This window comes from Pithys albifrons, chromosome 14 (assembly GCF_047495875.1).
Source record: "Pithys albifrons albifrons isolate INPA30051 chromosome 14, PitAlb_v1, whole genome shotgun sequence".
In the NCBI taxonomy this organism is placed as follows: domain Eukaryota; kingdom Metazoa; phylum Chordata; class Aves; order Passeriformes; family Thamnophilidae; genus Pithys; species Pithys albifrons.
Window position 1 is genome coordinate 8,686,364 of NC_092471.1, and position 25,053 is coordinate 8,711,416.

Here is a 25,053-nt window from a genome sequence, read left to right on the forward strand (position 1 = left end):
CATCCCTTCAGGTAGTTATAGACAGTGCTGAGGTCACCTCTGAGCCTCCTCTTCTCCAGGCTAAACACCCCCAGCTCCCTCAGCCTCTCCCCATAGGACTTGTGCTCCAGCCCCTTCACCAGCCTCGTTGCTCTTCTCTGGACCTATTACAGCGTCTCAAAATCTTTCCTGAACTGAGGGGCCCAGAACTGAACACAACACTCAAGGTGTTGCCTCCCCAGCGCAGAGTACAGGGGAAGGGTCACTGCCCTGGTCCTGCTGGCCACACTATTTTTGATACAGGCCAGGATCCCATTGGCCTTCTTGGCCACCTGGCCACACTGTTGACTTGTGTTGAGCTTCCTGTCAATATTCCCAGTGCCAAGGTCTAGTTGACAGAGTGGTGTTGGCTCAAAGGTGGGACTCGGTGACCTCGGGGGTGTTTTCCAGCCCAGCTGATGCTGTGACTCTGCTCAGGGCCGACCTACCCTCGCTCCCCTCCCCTCGCTCCGTTCCCGCCGCCGCCAGGGGGCGCCCCCGCTCAGGACCCGCCCCGCCCTCCGCGCTCGCGGCCCCTCCCGGAGGGGGCGGGCCCGGCCGCGCTCTCGCGATACGCGCGCGGCGCCGCCCGGCCCGCGGTGCGCGGAGGTGGCGGCCCGGCCCGGCCATGGCGTCCGACAGCGACACTGAGGAGTTCTACGATGCCCCCGAGGACGTGCACCCCGCGGGCGGCTCCCCCGCTCCGTGAGTCCGCCCGTCTCGGCCCTCCCACTTGCAGCGCGGCCCTGCGCTCCTGGGGGAGCTCCGGGGGTCGGGGTGGGCGGAGCGGGGTCGATGCGGGCCCTGCGGGCTCCGAGCGGGGACTGAGGGCAGTGCGGGGCTCGGGCGCGCCCGGCGATGGGGGCCACGGCGGTGGCCGTGGGGGGATGATGAGATCATGCCTGCCTTCCTGCGTGCGGTGTTGGGAAGGGACGTGCAGTGTTGGGAAGGGAGATGGAATCGGGAGTGGCAGAAGTAATCCCTGAAACGCGATAAAAGTAACAGATTTTCCGAGAAGGGAGAAGAGAGCGGGCTCCGTCAGCAACAGGCAGCTGTTGCCGCACGTAGAACAACTTCTGGTGTGCTCTGTCGTCTGGTTTTAATGGGGTCTTTAACACTTTCCCTGTTTTTAATGGGGATTGGGCTAGATAATCTCCAAAGGTCCCTTCCAACCCCTGGCAGTTCTGTGATTCTGAGTCGTTTTGATGCTTCTTTCATTTAGCAAGCGTGTGGTTCTGTTCGGTGAAGTTTTGACAGTGTTTTGTAATGCAGGTCCCGGTGCTGCTGCCTCAGAACTAACCCTCTCCCTGTGTTGTTGGTGTCAGCCAAATGTGCTCCCTCTTTCTGTAAAAAGCTCTTTCTGGCTGTGTGCTGACAGGTTATGGCTTGTGTCCCTTCTGGGTGTTGTGTAGCCCCGACCAAAGCTCTGCATTATTTGACTTGGGATGAGGTTTCACATAGCTTGTTCCAAGACCAATTAGATGGATTGTGTGATCCATGCGTTTGAAGCTGTAATAATCGACTAAGAAACTTGGTTTAGTCTGTGTATCAGTGGTCCCTGGGTGCCTAAAATAAAGGAAAGACCAGATCTTTCTCCTCATCTACACATCCTGCGTCAAAACTTTTCTGAACTTATCTTCTTCCGTAGTGTGGTGAAAAGCATGTCCTTGGTGTGTGTGTGTACACAGTTCTGCAAGATGTGATAAGCAAAGATGTTCTGCAAGATGTGATTTTGCTGAAATGAGGTTTTTCTCCCAACTGCTTACCTTCCTCTGGGACTGGTGATCATCAAACTCTTGTCTGAGTTGTTTTAACTCAAAGTAATTGAAAGCAGCTGAAAACTAGAAAAAGTAAAAACTATTCAATAACTTAAAGCAGATGGAACCTGTCAGGGTGGGGACAGGAAAGCGTGAAGGTGTGGGATTTGTGTGGCTAGAGGCCACAGGCAGGAAGGGGGAAACAGATCTCTTGGTAGAAGTGAGCCATTAAATCTGCACGTCCACCTTTTACTTGGTGCAAACAATGCCACATATCCTGACCTTGCAGATTTCCACCACCTGTATCGAAGCAGAACTTGATTCACTCACAGGAAATTCAAGTGAAGGATTCTTTTAATTTCTCCATTACTCTTCCATAACTTTTAACAATACATCATTGAGTTAATAGAATTCTGTGAGCCTGAGTCAATTAAGGAGGTGATCTCAGAGGGCTTTGTTTGCAGTGCAGGTTCTGATTTGTAATTCAGTCTGCTACTGAATCTGTGCTGACAATATGGACAATATTTTCTCTAAATAAGCTTTGAGATTTCTGCAGAGCTAATTTCACATTTACATTGAACACTTCATGGAAGCAGGTTTGTAGATTGGACCTTTTTGCTTGTGTAATGACATTGACTTGAGACCACAAAAAAAAATTAAAACCTTCTTGTGGCAGAAAGGGCAACTGAAAACTTGTGCATTGTGCCCTCTGCAGTTTGAGACATTTCCTTGTACATTCAATGTTCTGATAATCGGCAAAACTAGTTGGGACTCCTTTTTGGCAGCACATGTTATAGGCAGATTTTAGCAAAGCAGCGTAGATATGTTTATCCTTATTAAAAATACCAGGTTTGTATTTTCTTCCCCCCCTGGCCTGAGTTGTGTGTGTGGAGTAACTGCTGATAAACTCTGAAAGTGGTGCCAGGTGTTCATGTCAACTTGCTGATTTCTTTGCTATTTATTTGTTTTATTAATTGTCTGGTGTGTCAGAGTGGAGTTTTCAAGTGGGCTGTAAGCTCCCAATTCCCACTGTAAGTCAGTAGGTACTGATGGTCTGTCTCAAAGAAAGCACCATATCTCCATCCTCAAGTACATAAAATTAATTAGCACAAATTAGAGAACTTGTTACAAAGTGTTCCTTTCAGATGACAGTTGTTTGAGATGGTGCTCCTGGGTTGATGACTTCTAAGGTGAAATGTGCCCAAGCAGATGTTTGGAGATAACTGAACCCCCCCAGGCCAGGCCTGGGTGCTTCACTTCTGCTCTGGATCTCACCTTTACATATAATTCTGCTTTTGACAGGATGTGTGGAGAGTGTCCATCTGTTGGATAACCAAGTCCAGAGTAGAGAGGGAGAGGTGGTGTGGCAGAAGATGCCCTTATTTAACCTCTGTCACTCTGCTTTAATAACCCTATAGCCATGGAAAGATTTAGAAAAAGACACTGAAATACAGAGGCATGAACTGTCCCATGCAGGAGCATGTTGGTTGTGAGAGAAGGAAAATATGAAGTAAGTTGCACCTGATTGGATGCAGACATGTGACAGATCCTGTATATTTTATTTATAAGGAAAGTGATCTGCCTGCTCTGAAATCAACTGCAAACACAATAGTTTGGACATGATATGCCTAACAGTGGGGGCAAGTTTGTTCCTAGTGTACTTGTATCCCAAAAATTGTTATGGGAAACCAAACTGAAGAGGTGGTGCAGGTAATGAGAAGTGTCCTCTGGGACCTTAATTTAAATTCTCGAGTTATAACTTCAGTGGTCCCATCTTTTTGAACTTGCCTTGTTCCTTTTCCTGAAGAATTTCCTTTTCTTCTGTGCAGGAAGCTGGGCAAGGTTAAGTTGTGCCCTTTTGGCATGTGGGAGATGGTTCGTACAAGTTTTGTGTGTGTGTGTTTTAGCCAACAGGCAAGGCTGATTTTGGCAGCAAACAGGTGGAGTGTGAAGTGTTCGTTGTTGCAGCGCTGCAGACGCATTTCTGCGGTGTGTTTGTTGAGGCTCCCAAATGCTTTCCCAGGGCATTGCAGTGATGAAACTGGATTTGAAGGTGTGGACTGCCAGGGAGATTGCTGCAGCAGGAGCAATTAGAGCTCCAGGCCAGCCGTGGGTTTCGGAGGAGGAACATCGTGTGCAGGACGGCGGTAAATGCAAGTCCTGGGCTGGTTGTTGGACCTTTATGTTCCGTGCAGGCACAGCTGCTACAGACACTGCAAACCCCTTCCCTGTTCGCACACCTGCTGTGTAACAGTGTACATCCTGCAGGAAGGCAGGCACTGTCAGTGTGGGATTTGCCCAAGGCCAGTCATTCACATCATTGTTTTTTGTTTGAAGGGCTAAATGTTCTGTTTTCTGTCACAAAACAACAATGCGTTTAAAACGTGGAGCCGTAGGGCTGGAGCTGCCTGATAGTGAGAATGGGAGCTCCTGTAGTCTGGTCACTATGAGGATGAATTGAACAGCAGGATAAATAAAAAATAAACTCTTCATGAGTTTATTTGACTTTGAGATTAATAAGGCATCTGTTTGTGCAGGTGAAATGGGATTTTTCTTTGAGTTTTGTTTAATCTTGTAGATAAACTTTGAACTTCTCCTTTGTTGAACTGGTATCATGTAAGATAACTTAGAAGTGTTTTATTTGAAATACAGTCTAGATTTGTTGCTATTAATTTTTAAATCCTGCTATTTGGTGAACAATCGTACTAGATTAAGTTTTTGCTTTTTGTTTTCTGTGGTATATATCAGTTTTCATGTTCTGCCTGATAACCCTGTGAAGTACAGGCCTTTCAAAGCAAAATTGGTATTTCATCATTGGATTGATCTTCATGTAAATCTTTTCAGACACTTTTACCACTGTATATACTTCTTAAAAATGCCAGGGTTTCAGATACTGCATCCATGTATAACTACTGGCCTTAAAGTAGAACTGGGGAGTGGAGAAAGCTGGTTAGTTCAGGTGGTTGGGAAGACAAGACCATTTGAGAGTCATTGAACTACAAAGACTTCAGTTCCCAAATTGACCGTGTGACTGACTTTGTCCTAATGTGGTAGCACAGCTAAGGAAGGGATGGTGCCTACAGACACACAGCTCAAATCATCTCAGGCAACTTACAACACTGAACTTATCTGGCTGCTCTGAAAGTCGTGTTTTTGCCAAACAGTTGTGTAAGCTTTGCAGTGTTTTAAAGGCACGTAATTTCCGAGGTGAAGCTGCACTTTGTGTGTGTGTGTGCTCTGTCAAGCTGTCAGCACAATGTTGTGTCCTGCACCTGCTGGTTCTGTATCCCTTATCACTCAGGCAGCTTTTTCCCAAGGTAGTTGAGTAAAGCCTGAGAGTGGGAAATAACATCTGGTTTTGTTTGAGTGCAGGTTTTCTGTAAAAGTAATTAGCTAAAGAAATCTGAAATGGTAGCAGTGTCTTTTGAGCCTCCTGTTGTGTGTAACCAAGAATGAGTTACCTGTACCAGAAGTGACAGGGTAATTGGTGGGAAGTGTCACAGTAGAAAACTAAATTATCTATTTGCAGGATATCTGTTGAGGGATTTGCATTTTATTTAGGTTGTAAAGTCTAAGTAGTGCCTTATACAATGGGACCCTTGCTGCAGCCTAGGCATTTATGTTGTAGTTATAAATATGTTTCATTGTTAGAGTCATCTCATGGATTCAATGAACTGTGACACATTTCTGCCACTACTTCTAAGGAAATGCAGGAGTTGATAGTGGAACTGAAAAGGTTTCAGTAACCAGAAACTCCACACAGGCAGCAGCCTTTCCCAGAAAGGTATTTTGAGAGACAAAAGATGTTCTTGTTTTTCAGGTAAAAATACTAATTTTGCTCTTTCTTCCACATTGGCATTGGCGCCTTCTAGGAGGAAGGATCATCCTTGAAACTGTTACGGATACTGTGCACCTCAAGTGTCAATATCTGGACAGAAGCATCTCGTTTTAAGGTGTTAAATTAGTTACAAGGATACAGTGTTTATTTACGAATTCACTGTGCTTTCTTGTTTGTTTAGCTCTGCTTTCTAAAAGTGATCTTTGCTTTTTGTGATTAAATGCTTTCAGACAGTAAAGAGAAGAACTGAAATTCTTATATATAAATGGAAATAGTTTTATTTTTCAGAAAGTATCGTCACTTCAAACCATCATTTTGGAGGCAGGAGTGGGAAGTGAGTCTGGGATCTCTTTATTTGTCTGCATTGCGTGGTACAAGGTGATACGCAGAGTTGTCAAGTGTCACTGACCTTGGTAGACAGCTGGGGTGCCTGTGCCATCCAGGTAGCTCGTTTGGTGATAGACTTTTAGGGGATTTACCTTTATCTTTTTCTCTGCCTGTGGCTGACAAACAGAATCAAAGAGCAGCCCAATGTGGAAGGAACCCGGAAAGATCATCTGACCCAAACTTTCCTTTATGTGTTAGCAAGATTCCATAGTCAGAGTAAGCAGTGTGAGTCAATATTTAAACATCTTCTAGCATTCTGAAAGTCTTGTGGAAGATGTAAGTTCAGGATATAATAAGAGTTGACCATCCACTAATTGAATTGACTTGATGAGAAGTAATTATTTGATACCATTCCCCTAAGAATGCTTGTTCTTTCATGTAATTAGTGAATTGAGAGGTGCTGTGTGAGTGGTTGCTAATGCAAATTCAAGGTTTCACAGTGTGTGTTTTGGAAAGTTGTGCCAAACTAGTTCCCTACTGTTACAATGAATTTTATTTCTATTTATACCAAGTGTTCTGATTAGAAACAAGACCTTAGTTTTGCTACAGAGTCTTAGGAGTAGAATGGCTGTAATAGTGCCAGCTCTACAGCTCAGGGTTTGGGCATCTGATTTGCAGGGTTACTGTAGTTGTGCTTCTCCTTTTTGAGAATTTGGGTTTCTTCAGTGTCCACCCAGTGCTTGGTGTACATGCTAATTTTAAATTCTCTGTAATGCAAAAGGTTTTTAAGTGTTTACTTGGAATAGCAGCTGTTTATCAGAGAGAGGTGGTAGAAAGGTGATTCCCAGAAGATTCCGCTTAGAAACACAGGATTTGCAGAAACTGTATCTGTGCATTGGATACAGTTGGGTGCTTTATTTGTAAACAAGCGATATGAGAAACATTCACTTTGTTGCTCGTCTAGAGCATGAAGGAGCCCTGTGAAGGAGGGCTGTGTTACAGACTGTTTAATATAAAGCTTAGTGTCTTTGCACTCTAAGTCTGTTTTCTTCCAACAGGTCACCAACAAAAGTTGAAACCCATGTATTAAAGGTGAGTTTCTTCATAACATCTGTCAAGTGTGTGTAGATGAACACAGCATTGAGTGTTTCCACCTAAAGTAGATGTGCTACAGTAACCCTGATATCTACACAGAGAAGAGATTAAAGGTTTTCCTTGTTGTAGGTAGTAGTTGTGCTTGTTTCTTGTTATTTAGAGTATGTTACAGTGTCTTGAAGCTCATTTTATTCTGAAATGTGTATATGCAATTTAATTAAGCTGCACTTGATTACTAAACTCCCCTCATTCAACTGATTTGTGAGTATTAAGTCTGCAGCACTTGGATTTTGGTCTCGATTTATATGAAATAGTTGATTTTGCTCCCTTCTGTCTCCAAAATAAGAAGAATCTTAATGTTTGTGCTTCAGAAGCCTCCCCTCTGGGTTATGTGAAGATAAAGCACTATATTTAGCTTAATGAGACAGCGTTGCCACTTCCCACTCAGGTAATTGTTATGCTGCATCTGTGCATAGTGACAGTGTGGCTGAATCCAGCACACATTGAATAGGTGAGAAGTTGGAACCTTGTGCAAGTAACACTCATTTCCTGGCCTCAGAAGGGCCAAAGGTGGTGCCATATCACACTTTGAGACAGAGTTAAAAAGGCTTCTTGTTTTGCCCAGAAAGTGTTGGGAAGTCACAGTGGAGCTGCTGTTCCTGCTTTGTCAGCAGCACTTTGCTCTGAATCAATAGTGTTTTCACAGTGATACCACATCTTGCTATAGCTCTTATGGAACAGATCCTTACCCCCATTTTGTGTTCTATTTAATGCCCCTTTAATGATTAAGTATTAAATGTTTAAGCCTTTCAAGAAATGTTATTTTATCATTTTCACTAAACTCAGTGCAATCAGTGAAATTGAAAACTAACTTTAATGCCTTCATGAATTATTAGCTATGAAGTTCTCTAGGATTCTTGTAGGATTTTTATTTTTTCTGTATCTTCCTAAATCTCTTGCTCAGAGCTAAGTTTCTGAAGGTGGAAAAAGTAGGTGCTTCTCTGCTTGGTGTTATATCGGTTCAGTGAATGTGTGACTAATGGCATAGTTTGTCTTGGAATGGGAGAGAAATATTTCCTAAGTCCAAAGTTTAACAGGTGTGTGAGTTTAATGTCAACAAAATTAGAAATTAATATAATGGGCTTCTGTAGGCACTGATTGCACTTAAGTATTTAAGTCGTCATGCCTTTGAAGATGGATTTGAGTGATAAAACAAAGTAGAGCTTGCATTTAGATTGGAAAAACTTTGTCAAAGGAGGAGGAGGGAGTGGAGAGGGAGGAAGAATTTTTCTGTAATTGCAGCTGTCTCTGCACGATATGCCTTTCCTTCAGGTCAGAACTCTACAGGATGGATGTCTGCAAGAGTTGGGGGGGGGGGGGTTTCAAACATAATATGTTCAGATGCTCTAAAGATTCTGTTTGACTGTATGAGATATGTTATAGCTGTATTTTTGCTGGATCATCTTGCTGAACAACTTACTACCACGACCTTTTGACTTTTTTTCTGTAGGATATGGACAGCAAACTCATCAAAGCTGGAAATGAAGCTTTTGTACAAGAAATGAAACAAGATGATTCAAAAGAGGTTAGTTAAATCTTGCTTTGAGCTTCCAGCATCACACTAGAAATACTAAATAATTTAAGATCAGTATTCATCCTAAAACTACCATAGGTTAGAATTACTGTTAGTAAGAGTGTTCATCTAAAAGCATAAAGCAAACTAAGGATTATAAAAACACATTTAGGATGCACCAGTGTTGAATTATTTGTGTAATTTACAGGATCATATTTAGCAGTGCATGAGAACTCTGAATAGTGAACAGCTTTTGTTTCTGAACTTCCTCTCAAAGTGTATTAAAGAGGACTGGAAATCAATGGTTTTGTTTTATCTTTTGAATATGCCCATTTTTGCACCAAGGTTCTGGTCTCCAGAATTCTTAACCAAAACATATTTTGAATATAAAGCAATTCTTCAGTGGAAGATTTCTTTTGGGTGTTGTATGGGCTGACTGGTAAGTGTACCCAGGAAGTGCCTTCTGGTGGCTGGTAGAACAATGTTGCTTTGTTTCTCCAGATTATTGACAGTATTATAGAAGAAAGCCAGAAGGCACAACTAGAGGATGATTCTTTAGCTTCTAGAGGAAAAGCATTGACTGTTCCAGCTTCAGATGCAAATGCTTGGATTTCTGGAGCAGGTATCATTAGTGATATCCCTGAAGTATTAGCTGCTAAAATACCATTACCAGAAGACACCAGAGAACCAGAGCATCAGAGTGTGTGTAACGACACTGAACTGGAGTCTGGGAAGATTTTGTTTACTTCTGAGCAAGAGGAAGCTCATAAACTAACAAAAGTAACAAATGCAACTGACCATAAAAAGAATGAAACTGAAGCACAAGGAGAAACATCAAAAAATGAGGACATAACAGACAAGAAAGAGGCAAATATGACTTCAGATTTATCTACCAAAGACCTTTCTACGACAGAAGAAATGCCCCCAGCAAAGCCCCCAAGGCAGCTGACAGTAGAGCCTGATATAGTTGCGAGCACAAAGAAGCCTGTCCCGGCACGGCCCCCACCGCCAACAAACGTTCCACCCCCAAGGCCACCCCCCCCTGCTCGGCCAGCCCCACCGCCCCGCAAGAAGAAGAGTGAACTGGATTTTGACATGCAGAAACCTGTCTTAGAAGGCAAGTACTCTATTCCAGGTGGGTTTATTTATGTACGTGGTTACTGGGTTTGTTTTGAGTGAAGGATCATTCAATCTTCTGATTTTAGTTCAGTTGACGTTTAAAAAAGTCTTCCCATAGTCTTAGCTTCTAACAATGAAGTAATACCCTTTTGCATTAGAAGTGTTCCTAATTCATAGGATTTCTTGTGAACCAACACTTCCTACTAAAATAGCTGCTACTGTAGCAAGAAGAAATTGACTCATCAATACATAAACAAAAAAAAGTTACTTCAAATGAAATGTGTGCAGTCTGTATTTGCATAGAAATGCAAGTCAAGATGTAGAGAGACCTTAGGAAAATGAGTAGTCCTGGGTTACAAGGGATGTCACTATTAAAAAAAGTTAATAAAACTTAGTAGGCCAAGGTGTGAAATTGTACCTGAACATCCAACTATATGTGAAATACCAAAACTGTAAATCAGATTTGGTGGCAGTTGATCTTTAAAAAATACCAAACTTGTTAGAAAGAGTGTTCAGAATGTAACTCAGATGTTAGGATGCAGTAATGGTCTATGGCAAGTGTTATGCTCTAATTTCTCAAATCCCTTTTCAGTTTCTCGAGACACCTTCACAGCTGGTGGTCTTTTAACTTCAAGTACCGTGACAGAGGGTGTGCCCAAAGATTCTCATCCTTCTTTGGATTTGGCCAGTGCAACTAGTGGAGATAAAATTGTCACTGCTCAGGTATTGGGAAATGGTTATAAGTTTGATAACTGAAACATTTTCTATTACTTCAGGGTTACAGTAGAGATAATGTATTCTCTGTCTGCAAAATTTCAGGAAAATGGGAAAGCGGCTGATGGGCAAACAACAAATGAAGTACTTGGACCACAAAGACCCAGGTCTAATTCGGGAAGGGAGCTCACAGATGAGGTACTATTGGATGTGGTCTGTGCATGGTGCATTGCTTTGCATAGCTACAAAGGCAAGCTCATGGCATTTCAGGTCTATCACGGCTCATGCTTCCAAAGGCCCAGGCCACACATGACTCAGGGACCACGAGGTGCTCGGGTGGGCAAAGCCACCTTGCCACCACTCCTGGCAATGTGGCTGTGCAAGCACTTCTCAGCATTTCCTTGTGAGGGAATCTGGCATTTTTTCAGGCATCTGAAAGGGGAGTCAGCAATATGAGAATCATCTTCCTAGTGCTAAAATAGTTTCTTCAGTTAATACTTCCATTAATCCTGATAATATCAAGCTTCTGTAAGTTCTTGTTTGTGTCTGTCCGTGTATAGTTTCTTTTAACCATTGTTGAAGCTATGAAAGTGTTTATGAGATGCTCCAAATAAACCTTTTTCTTTCTTTAGTCCTTAATTAGGTCTAAATGCTTTTTCTCTGTATGTTAAGTTACAGCATTTAGAAATCTGAAAGGGAAAGACTGTGATGTGTTTTAACTACATAGTATGTTTGATGTTAGCATGGAAGGTATCAGGCAGTGGCTGATGTCCATAGCTGCAATTTTGATTTCTGAAATTGAAGCTTGTGATGACATGTTCATCTGTGTATAGTGGTTGATAATGTTTGCACTAACATGCTGACTTAATTTTTGTAAAATAAATATATAGTGAGCTACAGAATTTCCCATTAAGATAAACAATCTGTGTGTTAAGAGGTTTTCTGTTTTGCTCTAGGTTTTGAAATCTTAATAGTGTTCTCTTGATTTCGCATCTTATTTTTTTCCATAGGAAATTCTAGCAAGTGTAATGATAAAAAACCTTGATACAGGTGAAGAAATACCTCTGAGTCTGGCAGAAGAAAAGTTGCCAACAGGCATTAATCCCCTAACTTTGCATATCATGAGGAGAACTAAAGAATACGTCAGGTATGAGTCATGATGCTGTTGCTCTTGCAGTTTTTGCGTGCTTGGCGGCTGCTGTTATGACAGTAAAAAGACCTCCAGTCCACCTCTGACTAATCTGAGTGTTAATTCCCAGCCCTTGTTATGCTACATGTTGTCATTTCTACACTGTGTTAAACACAGTTTATGTTCAAGTACTGTATGTTGTTCATGCTGCCACCTCCTGAAGCTTTTTCCGTGTTTCATTTAGTAGACTTTGGTTCTCTGCAGGTCTGTTGTCATCAGTATAGCTGATTACCTTGAGGTTTACCTGTCAATGGAGCTTTAGACCCTGCTAATGTGTAAAACTGAGTCTACTTGTAAACACTGATAGAAAAAGACAGTTTCTTAATGATCAGGAAATAGTGTCAGTCTGGATGTTTTTTTTAAAGGCCTATATGAATTTATATATTAGACAGTGTTTAGGTTTTTTGCGTTGCTGTGTTACCATTGAAAAGCTCATTACTCTAGAACTCAACTCTTCTGTGCACAAACTTCTGTTTCAGAACTAACCACTATTCATTTATTTGATCTATGGAAAGCAAGAAATGAGAACAAAGTGACATGTTACCTGTTCTTAGTAATACAATGTGTTTTGTCTGCTCTTAGACTTCAAAGCATCACAATAAGCTTAAGTCTGAAAATTGTGGAAGGGAGTTATATGTCTTGGGCACCTGGGAGAGTGTGTGCAGCTTTAGTATCAAGATGCCTAAGAATTAAAACATCTGTTTATAATGTGATTAATATAATGCCCGTATTTTTCCAGTGTGTTACATAGAGGAATAAAGATGGATCCTAAAATGCAGATCCTGCTTTACTAATGTTTCATTCAATTTAGATTCATTATGACTTCATATTAAACAATCACTTCTGTATTTCCTAGTAATGATGCAGCACAGTCTGACGATGAAGACAAAATGCAGACACAGCAAACTGATACTGATGGAGGGAGGTTAAAACAAAAAACGTAAGATGCTGTTTCATGGTTTTTACTTTCCCTAGAAAGAGAATACAGGTTTTTCTAAGCTGAAGTTACTGTTTAAGTAATCATTTTGCAAGTGATACCTGATTTTACATAATCCTGTAGCTCTGCAGTTGAACTGAACATTACGCAACTGCTGTCAAATTAAATGCTTATTTTAAGAGGCAGTAATGGAAAGAGATAAGATTGCATTTCAAATCAGAGCTATTGATTCAGAATAGCAAAAAATGAGAATTTGCCATTGTAATGTGTTGAAAAAGTGCCCTTGCTTTTTAAGGACTCAACTGAAAAAGTTCCTTGGCAAATCTGTGAAGAAAGCAAAGCATCTTGCTGAAGAGTATGGTGAACGTGCTGTAAATAAGGTTAAGAGTGTTCGAGATGAAGGTAAGTGACATTCATTTCTTGGTTTTTTCTCATTAATAGAATATGTTTATCCTAGTGCTTTTAGGAATCAAAGCTGGCAAAGTAACATATACTGCTGCATTCTACCACTGTTCTACAGCTGATGATGTGACTTTTTAGAGTTAAAGCTTGCAGCTCAGTAGGCACTCTGAGACTGCCAGGTTACAAGGATAAATTCTTGTAAAGGAGTAATTGAGAGACCTTTTCAGTTAAACCAGTTGAATACTTGTAATTTTTTGTTGTGCTGTTAGAAAGCTGTCTGGATATCAAAATGTAAACTTCTTTTGAAAGTTATACCACCAAAGGTGGGCATGGGGGTTGTCTTTATTACTTTCAGATTGTTTTCTGAGCAAGCAGTGCCACTGTTAGAATCCTTATATAGCTTGAGCTCCTGCTAGACTTCCCAACTACAGCTGAATTCTCCCCTTCTTGTTTGATCAATGTTTCTTTCAGACAGATATGTAGCACTGCTTCAAGCTGGTCTAACCACAGCCTGAGATAAGTGCCATGACACTGCTGCACTTTAACATCTTGTGTTGCCACTGGCTGTTGACCACAGCTCTCTTGCAATTCTTGTGCTTCATGGGCAAATCACCAGGCCATGGCAGTGTATTCAGTCAGAAGAAACCAATAGAATAATTTTCATCGCATGTTAAGCTGACCGAAATCACAAGGTGCAGGATCTGCTGAGTGTGAGACTGGTGCAAAGAAAGGGACAGAACAAAAATTGATAGCAGTTCTTATTTTCACTGGTGTTTGGATTCACTGCAGGCTAAAATTAGTGTAGGTGTGTTTTTAGACCTTGATGCAATAGTACTCTTGTTTATCTCTAAGATCTTAAAATTGTCTATAGAAATTTGCGAATCCAAGACTAATCTGCTACCAGAAAGTACTGGCGAATGCTTACTAACATATTAAGTGGGTGCTGCAATATGGACTGCTGAACCTGTGTTCTTCTTAGTCTTCCATACAGATCAAGATGATCCCTCTTCCAGTGATGATGAAGGGATGCCATATACGAGACCAGTTAAGTTCAAAGCAGCTCATGGCTTCAAGGGACCTTACGATTTTGAACAAATTAAAGTTGTTCAGGATCTCAGTGGAGAGCATATGGTAGGTCTCAAATTCCATCTGTGGTTTTGCTGAATCTGTTTAGTCTGAGATTAAACTTTTAGTTTTCATCTACTTGGTGACCTCCAGAAATGACCGTCAAGTTTATTCTTGAAGAACAGCTTGGTGCTGGGAAAAAAATGAAAATCTAGTCAAACCAGCCAAATTTTCAGGAGGGAAAAAAATGTGTGTAGATACTCTGACATCAGGGATCCTACAGACCTTTCTCTTGAAGAGTTATGGCATCAAGTGGTACTTGGTTTCTTGTTTACTGCAATTACAAATTTAGGCTGAAAGAGGATATATTCCCCTTCCAGAACTGAGCATGGAGCAGCAACCTTGACCTACTCAGCAGCAAATAAATTTGTCTATTAGAGTGTTGTACACAAGTATTGAACAGAAATACTTGATGGGTTCTGGAGGCAAAAGTAGGAATAAGTTAATGGAGTATGTGGATCAGAATGATAAGGAGGGAAGAAACCAGGACATGGTATTTGCAGAGATGCCTGTGAAGAATGAGGCGGGAAAACTACCTGTTTATCGTGACTGGAAGTGTGTGTGCTTCCTTGCCGAGTCTGGAATACATTGACTTCCCAGATTGTTCTGTTGACAGCAACTGTCTGACAATTGAAGCAGTTCCCCATCTTTAAGTGTTAGGCTGAGGGTAATGACATGCAGCAACCAGTGACTGGAGATTTCAAGCTTGCCATCCACAACTGAAGTTTCCAGTCCTACTGGTAACGTGTATGTTAGTTTCCACCATGCCAATATTTCCATCATGCTAGTATTTGACTTCTTAAACCAACCAAAACTGGTGGAGTCAAATGCCTAGTGGCTATTTATTCAGTAGCAGGAAGAAATTATATATTGCTTGTGTGATACTATGTTCTATTGACTAGAACTCTTTGGACTTTGCAATGGAGAAAAAATCATTATCTTCAGAGCCTTTGCAAAATCCTCAGGCCAGTTACAAATTTAAAAAAATACATGTAGTGTGCATTTCAGTTACCAGAATTGATGTAACCAAGTACAATTTCTACTTTAAAAAAGAAAACAAACAAAGCACACTAACTTCAAGTGCAGCTACAAATACGTATCAGTTCTGCAAAATAAACAGGAGGTTCTAAGTCCCTCAGAACTGTGGGCTGTCTGTTCCTAACTGTGCCGGTTTTATATGGAATTCTGTGGTAGTGCCAATCTCCTGTAACTCCTCTCCTACATTCCTCTGCCCTGTAGGCTCTTTCTTTCAAGCTCTTTTTGCATGTGTGTTGCACAGTCCACCAGTCTCAGCAATTACTTATCAGTGCTATGATCTACAATTTATTTGTGGTATCTTGTGTAAGTCCTAACTCTTGTCAGTTGACATTATAGAAAGGCTTTTTGGTATGGAAAAAAGCACTTTATGTAACTTAAACAATCATCTCTTTATTTTGACAGGGTGCTGTTTGGACAATGAAATTTTCTCACTGTGGTCGATTACTGGCATCTGCAGGACAGGACAACGTAGTAAGAATATGGGTTTTAAAGAATGCCTTTGACTATTTCAATAACATGCGCATGAAGTACAACACAGAAGGTATCTCTCTACGCATCACTAGAGCTCTAAAACACTAGAAATTATAGTTGTTTGGGAATTTAATGTTGACCACAGTGTTTCTCTTTGTGTTCCAGGCCGTGTCTCTCCCTCCCCATCTCAAGAGAGTTTGAATTCTTCCAAGTCTGATACAGATGCAGGGGTAGGTGCATGAGGTATTGGGAGGGGAAGAGCTGGGGGGGTTGCGTTGTTCTGTAATGCCACATCTTCATTGTTGCTTTATCCAAACACACATTAAGGAGTTCCTGTCTTGTGTCCCTGAGGCAGAAACTCTTATCAGTAGACATCTTCAGTCAAATACTGTGTCAGTGTTTTATCTCTGAGCATTATTTGTGATTAACGTCTTAGTCAATGATGACTTTTCCAAGGAAGGCCAAACTGAGCAATGGGTTGCTCAAAAACATGATAAATCCTCGATGCATTTAAATTTTTCACAACCGTGTAGAAAAAAATGGAACATGACTAATGAAGAGTATTCAGACACTCTTATTTCTAGAGTTTTCAGATACTGTAGTACACCTTGCCATTAAAGTTAATGCATTTAAGGTGGTGGGTTTTTTGTGGTTTCAGTTGTCAGTAGTGTAAGAGACAGATGACAAAATCAGGGTTTAAGTGAAGATCTTAGCAGTAACCTTATTTAGTGTGTGTTGTTCTGGTGGAGGGGGAAGCTGGGAAGCCACCAATCCTCCTTGAACTCAGGTAAGTGAATAGCCTTGCTTAGCCCACACCCTGGGGATGCTGTTTTGAGTGGCTGGTGTTTTTCATTTTGCATCTGGGTTTGGGTTTCTTTCTGGCAAGGTTTTGCATAGAAACTTCTAGGGCTTTTTTTTTTTCCTTTGCACCTGTTTATTCTGAAATGGTCTCCTACTAGAAACTTGTAGTGTGTATCAAGAATGACAGACATGGAAACTTGAACTCACAGTTTATATTCTTAAGTGGAATGCAGTTTTCAAGATTGATTTATTTGTTTATTTTAAAGTACTGAGAGTTATTGTTTATTGTTCATTTTTCCAGCTAATATTTGGCAATATTTCTATATATTTCTCTGATAGATTTGCAGTGGAGTTGATGAAGACCCTGATGATAAAAATGCCCCATTTCGTCAACGACCATTTTGCAAATACAAAGGCCATACAGCAGATCTCCTTGATCTTTCCTGGTCTAAAGTAAGGCACCTTAATACATACTACACACTTCTCCTGCGTTTTCCTTGTTTTCTCTTGTCAGCTGCCATTGGAACCATACATTTAAACAACACAAAACAGTCGTTAAAGTTAAGAGCAAAGTCTTGTAGAGGCAATGCAAATTCCAGCTGAAATAGTTGGAATAAAATGAGCAACCTTTCTGGGTTTGTGTAATAGTGGGAATTGCAGTTGTGTATACAGTAGTGAGGGTAAATTTTTTAGAGTGGGAGGACTTTACATTGAACTGTGTGGTTTCTGATTTATGATGTTTCTGCTTTTCTTGGCTTCAGTAAGTTTCACTGTTTTTATGCAAAATGTACACATTCTGAAGTTGCTGGATGTATAGTTGTATCTTAAAATTAGAGAATTACCGTGTGCTTAACTTTCACACCGATCAGTAGTGATAATTTGGATAAACCTTTATCTGAAAGGGTTAAATGTTGAATTTCATGGCAACAGAGAAATTAGTAAGGCTTTACCAATCAGATTGCTTTCATATTTTCAGTTACTTTTGTGTCTGTTAATAACTGTGGAATTCTCTTGTTTCACAGAATTACTTCTTGCTTTCTTCTTCTATGGATAAAACTGTCCGCTTATGGCACATATCAAGAAGAGAATGTCTTTGCTGTTTCCAGCATATAGACTTTGTCACTGCTATAGCTTTCCATCCAAGGGTAAGTGTAACTGCCTTCTTACTTCTAGAGAGGCAGAATTTAAAATTATAATGGTCCCCTCCCTTTATTTTCAAGTTTTAAACAATATAGTTGATTAACAGTTTGTGCACTTTAAAAATATTGCAACTATGTTTTCATCTTCACTGAACTTCACCAAGAGTGTCCCTGTGGTTTAACTGTTTGTAGATGTGATGTGGCAAGTGAATTGTCTGTTGGCTGTAACATAGTTTAGAGTAAGTTTGTGAAAAATTATAATTTCCAGTGAGGTATGTTGCAATTAAATATTACTGGAATAATGAGAGATTGTCCAGAGACCACAGAATCCTTGGAGATGTTTAAAACTTGACAGGATATAATCCACTACAGCCTGATCAAACCTTTGAGGCTGTCCTTGCTATGAGCCGGGGAGGTGGATCAGAGACCTCCAGAGATCCCTTTCAACCTATCTTGTTTTTTATAAATTTCAAAAAATAATGTAATAAAACTTCCTGATACTAATAAAACTCAAGTGTAGAAAAAGCATTTGTCAATGTTCCCTGAATATACAGAACTAGCAGATGTGTTGGAAACTCTAAAAAGATCTTTCAGCTCACACAAGGTTAGTATTTTTCCAAGTTACATTGAGAGGGTAAAAAGTACCCATGCTAACAGTGAGCAGTTTTCCAACCTGAGGTATAATGCATATATGTACTCTTGTCAAAAATATTTGAAAATTTCCACTCCATTTGCCAGAAATTTTTTAAAAATTATAGTCAGCTCGTGTGAGAGCTCTTATTTGGGAAGTTCAGGAGAGAAACTGTTTGGAAATGGACTGGGAAGGCTTTAAGGAAGCCAGGGACACAGTGATAGCATAAACAGAGGTTAAACATGTGTGTCCCCTTAGGATGACAGGTATTTCTTAAGTGGTTCATTGGATGGAAAACTCCGACTCTGGAACATTCCTGACAAAAAAGTGGCATTATGGAATGAAGTAGATGGGCAGACAAAATTGATTACAGCTGCCAACTTCTGTCAGAACGGGAAATACGCAGTGATTGGCACCTACGATGGAAGATGCATCTTCTATGACACAGAGGTAGAAACTTTTGCAACTCAATAATCTTTTTTATGTTAAATAATAAACAGAAGTCATGGTTATTTAAATACAAAGAAACATACCTATTAGAACTTGAAACAAACTTAAGTTTTTACACCATTATTTCAAATCAGGACACACTTTCATTTTTCAGCACTTGAAGTACCATACACAGATACACGTGCGTTCTACCAGAGGTCGAAACAGAGTTGGAAGAAAAATTACTGGCATTGAACCCTTGCCTGGAGAAAATAAGGTACTGTCTTTCAGTGCAGCTTTGGCTCAGTACTGAAGTCTGGTATTTATATCTAACGCTTAGGAAGTTAGTGCTAAATCTTTTAACAGTACTACGATGAGCCCTACTCTTTGCTGACTTAGACTAATACAATACTAAATAGTGGTAAAATAAAATAGATATATATATGTGTTTAATGATGTTATGCTCTGATGAATGTACAGGTGAGAAAATGGTTGCAGACTGCTTTCAGTGAAAACCTCAAATTTAATACTCATTTCAAAATGTACTTCATACAGAAGCTGAGAAAATGCTGAAAGCTCAGCTGTTATCCAAACAAGTATACTTTGTTCTCCAGAACCAGTCCTTTTGTTTCAGTCTAAATCAAAGTCTGATGTTGCAAAAGAATCAAATTCTCCCCAGGCAAGAACATGCTGTTGAATATTAAAGTCTGAAGCTGGAGAATGTCTCACTTCTGTATGTAATTTTAAGGGTGATGTGAGGTCAACAGCTAGGTCTGTTAGAGTAACAGATCACCAACTGTTATCCCCTATTTCATACAGTGACACAGAAACTAGTTCATTCCAGAAGATTCAGGAACTAGTAGTGCCCATGGGTTTCCATCAGATGCTGTGAGTTGGAACTGTGTAATAACTCAGAGCTTGGTGTGAACTCTTGGATACAAATAGGAGGTTCTGCAATCTGATGGTGTTCCAACAGTTGTCACAACTTGTTGCATAAATGATTAGATAAGTAGGGGTCAGTAATTGCCTGCTGCTCTGCTGCACCCTTTCCTACTGTCATCTTGAGACTTCTGGCTAACCTGCAGTTTGCTTCTAGGGTTCCACAGAAGGGCTAATCAGCTGAGTACCCTTATGTATCTTGATAATACTTTCTTTTCCTTATAAGTACTTTTAAGCTTCTGATCTGAAAACTGTGAAAAGGAAGCAAACTCACATCAACCAAGAAAAGCTTGGTTTGTTTATATAGCAGATAATGGCCTCTGACCTATGCTTCATGATTGATTGAAATTTACCTCACTAGAACACCTATTCTGCTGCATTATTGTGGAATGTCTTCCAAAATATCCTTTGCAAAGGGATGACTGTTCTGTGGACCCACATTTTGCTTTAGTCAGAAACAGCTCTTCTGGTTCAGTCCAGTCAGGCTGATCTTGACAGTGAAGTTGATCTGTCCATTGACAAAAGGTGAGAGAGAAAAATGTCATTGATCTGAATCTTATTCTCCTTCTTTGGACCTATTCTTTGTCTGTGACACTTTTTTAAGCACAAGAACTGGAATTTTGACTGTTGGAATTAACTCTGGTTCTCTTTCTTGGACATGATAATTGTTTCTACTTCTAAATATATTTATTTCTTTTCCAGATATTAGTAACATCAAATGATTCCAGAATCAGGTTGTATGACCTAAGAGATCTATCTCTATCTATGAAATACAAAGGTTATGTCAACAGCAGCAGCCAAATCAAAGCCAGCTTTAGGTAAGACAGCATTATAATAACAGAGTTGTTGTATTTGGGAAATGCTGTGGCTGATGTACAGAGGCTTTTGTTTAAATAATCTACCTTGATATGAACCTGAGCCTCTGAAATGTCACTTGGCTCACAATGCAAAGGTAACTAAAGGCTCTGATCAAGAGTGACAAAGCTGCCTGTGAGCTGGGAGCTTCTGTGAATCCTATTGGACAGTGTGAGGTGTGTCCATTAATATTGCTGCAAGTGCAGGAACTGTGTTAGAACTGCTGGGCCTGGGATACTGCATATTGTCTCTCCTCCATGATAAATAGGTTTTATTTCCTTAAGTTGTCAGGTATTGTTGTCAGGTATGTGTTGGTCACCCACCTGTAAAAAGTAAATACCTGAGTTGGATTTGCAGTTATTGTCTTGTCTCTGCCAGAGTGCATTATACAGTCATCTGTATACAGATTACAATGTGTTGGATGCTTTTTGTCTTCCACCTGTATGGAATTTTCTAGCCTGTGTTTGTATTGTAAACAATTCCTGTTACATGGGTTCAGGTTCACACAGGTTCTTGAAAATTACCCTTTAAACAATTTTTGGCAGAGAGAAAGGACTTCACTCAACAAGCCTATGAAGACCCTTTATTACACACAGCGCATGGTTTATATAGGGTTAGAACTACATCTTATTGGCTAAATAAAGTTTCACACCACCACGATAGAACCTTTAATTGGTTAAAACCCATATCTCACAAGTCCCATGTTTATATTATTTTATCCTGGCTGTTTTCACGCACCTGCAGAGTTCTGTGAGAACCCACAGTGTGACTCCTTGGGGAGTAACCTCCTCCCTACCAGCCAGCAGCAGCTGAGCTCCGTGCTGCTTCTAGCTAAGTCTCACAGGGTTTGTGCAGGCTGGCTTCAGTCTTACAGGATCTTATATACATCTGAATTGCTCACTTATAATTTTATCTGTACCAACAACCCTTAAAGATGATGCCATTTTCTTGTTGCTGAGTATAAGTGTTAGACCCACACTCTTCTGTGTCAGAAGCTGTGGGAGAGCTATCCATGAGAACCACTTTTCTTCCAGAGGGAGAGCATCAGGAAGCTTCCATGCACAGTCATTTAAGGGCCGTGTATTTTTTTGAGCTGCAGTCACTAAAATAAAGGATCCATTTGAATTGTGAACTCAACCTGATTGCACTTGTAAATCTGCAACTCATCTACAGAGCTACTGCAATGGATGCTTGAAAAGTAATGTTTTTCCTCTTTTGAATCTTTAGCCATGACTTCACCTACATTGTCAGTGGTTCAGAAGATAAATATGTTTATATTTGGAGTACATACCATGACCTGAGCAAGTTTACATCTGTAAGAAGAGACCGTAATGACTTCTGGGAAGGCATTAAAGGTGAAAACCAGCTTTTGATCTTTGTTTTATGGACATGTATAGGATTTGCAAATTCAAGTATTTTAGGAAGATGCATTGGTGGGCTGTCAGAAATTCTTGTTTCTTGGAAGACTTCAGATTCATGATTGGGATGGCAAGAGACAGAGTAGCTTAGATTTTGTCCAGCTTCAGTAAGAGTTTCTGAATGAATGTAATGTTTTATTTAATGTAATGTTCTCTAATGACAGAACTTTATTGTAGAAATCAACCCTTGGATTCCTTATGGTAGAGTGACTTTGAAAATAAATGCAAGTTTTTGCTCTTTCGTGGCAGGATAAAAAAAGGCAGCTTTTTTATCTTTTACACACACACACAGTTTTTGGGAATTGTGGGGCCATGTTTATATCGAATGTTTTTTGGACCTCTTGCCAGTTAGTTCTGGGCACTCATAACAACTTCTGAGGTCCCCAGGCTTATAGAAGAATAACAGTTGCTCCTTGCTTGCTGAGCTTACCAGACGCCGCTAGCACTGAGATTCTTGGTATTTACTAGAACCTACACCTGCTATTCTTGTAAAATTAAGAATTCCTTGAAACAAGGTAATCAAAATTGGATTGTCTTTCTGAAGCGCACAATGCAGTTGTCACATCTGCGATTTTTGCTCCAAATCCTGGGTTGATGGTATCGCTGGAAACTTCTGAAAAGCAAGAAGCTGAAAGTAAGGGAGAAGATTCTGAGGCATCAGACACTATACCCTCTGGTAGGTGTTTAAGATGAGCTCTGCAACTGTTGCATTATTGAAACCTGACCCAGTGTGAGGGGAGGGGAGGGGAGAGAAGGGGTAGGGCTGCTGTCCTGTGTACTTCAGGATTATTCATTTGACACTGGGGCTGTTATGAGGTAGAGCTGTCTCAAAAATCAGTCCTAGAAATGCAGATGTTTCTTGAAATACTACTAGATAACAGAAATATGATAGAGGAAAAAAAATGTCACAGTTATGTCTTACATTTTAATGACAGCTTAGTTTTTGTGTTTATTTTTTAGTGAATTAATAGTTTATTCTCTTTCCTCTTTAGGAGCTCTGAAGACAGATCACACAGAAGTGCTTTTATCGGCTGACTTTACTGGAGCAATTAAAGTCTTCATTAACAAAAAGAAATATGTATCTTAGTTGTTTTGCAACTGACAGCATAAAGCTATGGTACTGTGGGATTAAAATTCCATAAATAATGCAGGCAAAAGCAAAGTATCTAATATAATAATGTTACAGGCTGATTTATTTTTAAATCTTTATTTTAAGGCTACTCAAATATCGGATCCTTGGAAAGCAGTGTGCCTGTTAACACCTGGGCTTGTAGGATAGAAAGGAATGTGTAAGAATAATCCTGCCAAACATTAGACTCTAAACTTTCTACAGACAGTTGTTTTGCAGCGTCATTGTGAACCTGCACAGGTTTCTACACGAAAACGTAGTCACACATGTATGTGCCTTTTGGCTACATGCACGAATTGGAACATACATCAAAAGGATTTTAGTGGTGCTTGTGGCCACTAGATGTCAGAAATGGAGATGGGAAGGCTGGAAAAAGGCTGAATAGTCTGATCTTTGCACAAAATTCCATTTGAGAAAGATCTTGAATTTGTAGTAGCTCTTGTTCAGAATTTTAAGTTATGCAAGTTTTTGATGGGTCAGCAACCATGTGTAAATGTTTTTATAAATTTCTCAACTTCAGGACGTGAAAATTTTTTTGTTGTCTTTTAATTGTTGTGGACTTTAGATTCCTTTCTTATATATAATTTTTTGCACACTGGAGCACAATACTTGTGTAAAGAATTCTCTCATTCCTTGTTCACGGGCACCAGGATATATTCACCTTCCAGATAAAATTAAGCTGCATTAGAAAGTTCTTATATTTTACAACTATGTAAAATAAACTGTTTACATTTTTTAAGCATTGTAGCTTAAAGTTTTAAGTTCTTCTCATTTGTTTAGTGCCACTGAATTTTGAAGGTCTTTGTAAATATTCATATAAAATACCTATGAAATAACATTCTGGGCATTAAAACCCGTGAAGTGTTATTGATGGTCAAGTGTTTCAGAGAACAGATGTATCATTAAACTTGGTCACACACTTGGAAACTGTTGCTTCTTTTCCATTTTGATTTATTAATTTACATTTTGTCTAAATAATTGTGACCTGTTTCTGAGATCCCTGATCCTGCATGCACTCATTGCTTTCCAATCTTGTCACAGCTTGCTTTCTGAAGTAATGGGGAATGGAGTACTGCAACCGGATGGTAAGCAGAATTAGGAGTAGTTATATGATACTTTATAAGGAGGAGACTTCAAAATTCTGTACAGAATCCTCTCCTTCCTGTTAGTGGAAGAATGAAGACATGGAAAGGCAGGAATTGAGTCTCTACTCAGGTGAGTTTGACTGTGTAGAATTGTCTTGGACAAGAAATGCAGTTGCAAGAGGTTTACCATCAGACAAAATGAATACAAAAACGGTACATGATCTTCAGTTGACACACTCAGGTAAGTTTGGCTCAGAGCTGAAAATACCTGCATGGATGAGACAAGCTAAACTCTCTAAAGGTTTTTGTTACTTTAAGCTCCACTGAACTGACAGAAGTGAGTATGTGGCACAAAAAGACATTTGGTTTGTGACTCCAAAAATGTGTTTCTGTAATATATGAAGTGTATATGTAGAAGATTGTAATTGACTCTGGTTCCTGTGAGGTGATCCCAGACACTTCCAGAATTTGCTATGGATGTTCTACATATGTTAAGAAGCTACTTTGTGCAGTACAAACACCATCACTTTGCTTGCAGGCACCTTAATTCTGGTGTTCTTGGCTCATATCGCCTTCCTGTCTCTGGAACTGGAAGTCCAGACTGGAAGAAGAGGTATATGGGCTTAGCATTGAGATTTTTTGGATGTGCCTATTTAGGTGTTCTGCTGTTCCCATTCCTGCTTTTCCCTTATTATACTTAAAATATCAATTGGAAAAAATTAGTAATGAGTAACAGGAGGAGGGAGCACTGGCAAGAAAAGCACAGAACAGGATGAGTCCAAGCCCAGGTTCAGAGTGACTGAAAACCTGGCTGTGGTCAACATGCAGTGTTAAACATTTGAGACTAAGTGGCCTTCAGGAGAGATTCCTGCAACATTAAGGCCTGCATTTTGGCAGGTTGTTTAATACGTTCTGTGCAGTCTCCTCTGTAACCTCTTAATGATCTGAATATTTTGGGGGCTTTTAAGTTTTAAACATGACTGCATTTGGAGACATGAGTTGAAATGTAGTTTTCCAATTTAGC

The 25,053-nt window shown here is 40.1% G+C and overlaps 1 protein-coding gene across 1 annotated transcript; it reads left to right on the plus strand.

Annotated features, from left to right (window-relative positions):
• The first annotated feature begins 607 nt into the window (after positions 1 to 607).
• Positions 608 to 23,871, plus strand: WDR44 (WD repeat domain 44). The gene is made up of 20 exons (XM_071569372.1): positions 608 to 723; positions 6,999 to 7,032; positions 8,546 to 8,620; positions 9,110 to 9,725; positions 10,320 to 10,450; positions 10,547 to 10,639; positions 11,452 to 11,588; positions 12,487 to 12,570; positions 12,863 to 12,969; positions 13,949 to 14,100; positions 15,535 to 15,673; positions 15,769 to 15,833; positions 16,744 to 16,857; positions 17,427 to 17,549; positions 18,433 to 18,624; positions 18,779 to 18,880; positions 20,245 to 20,360; positions 21,625 to 21,752; positions 22,360 to 22,491; positions 22,808 to 23,871. The coding sequence occupies exons 1-20, from the start codon at positions 647 to 649 to the stop codon at positions 22,900 to 22,902; spliced, it is 2,712 nt and encodes a 903-aa protein (XP_071425473.1). The 5' UTR covers positions 608 to 646; the 3' UTR covers positions 22,903 to 23,871.
• The last annotated feature ends 1,182 nt before the right edge of the window (positions 23,872 to 25,053 follow it).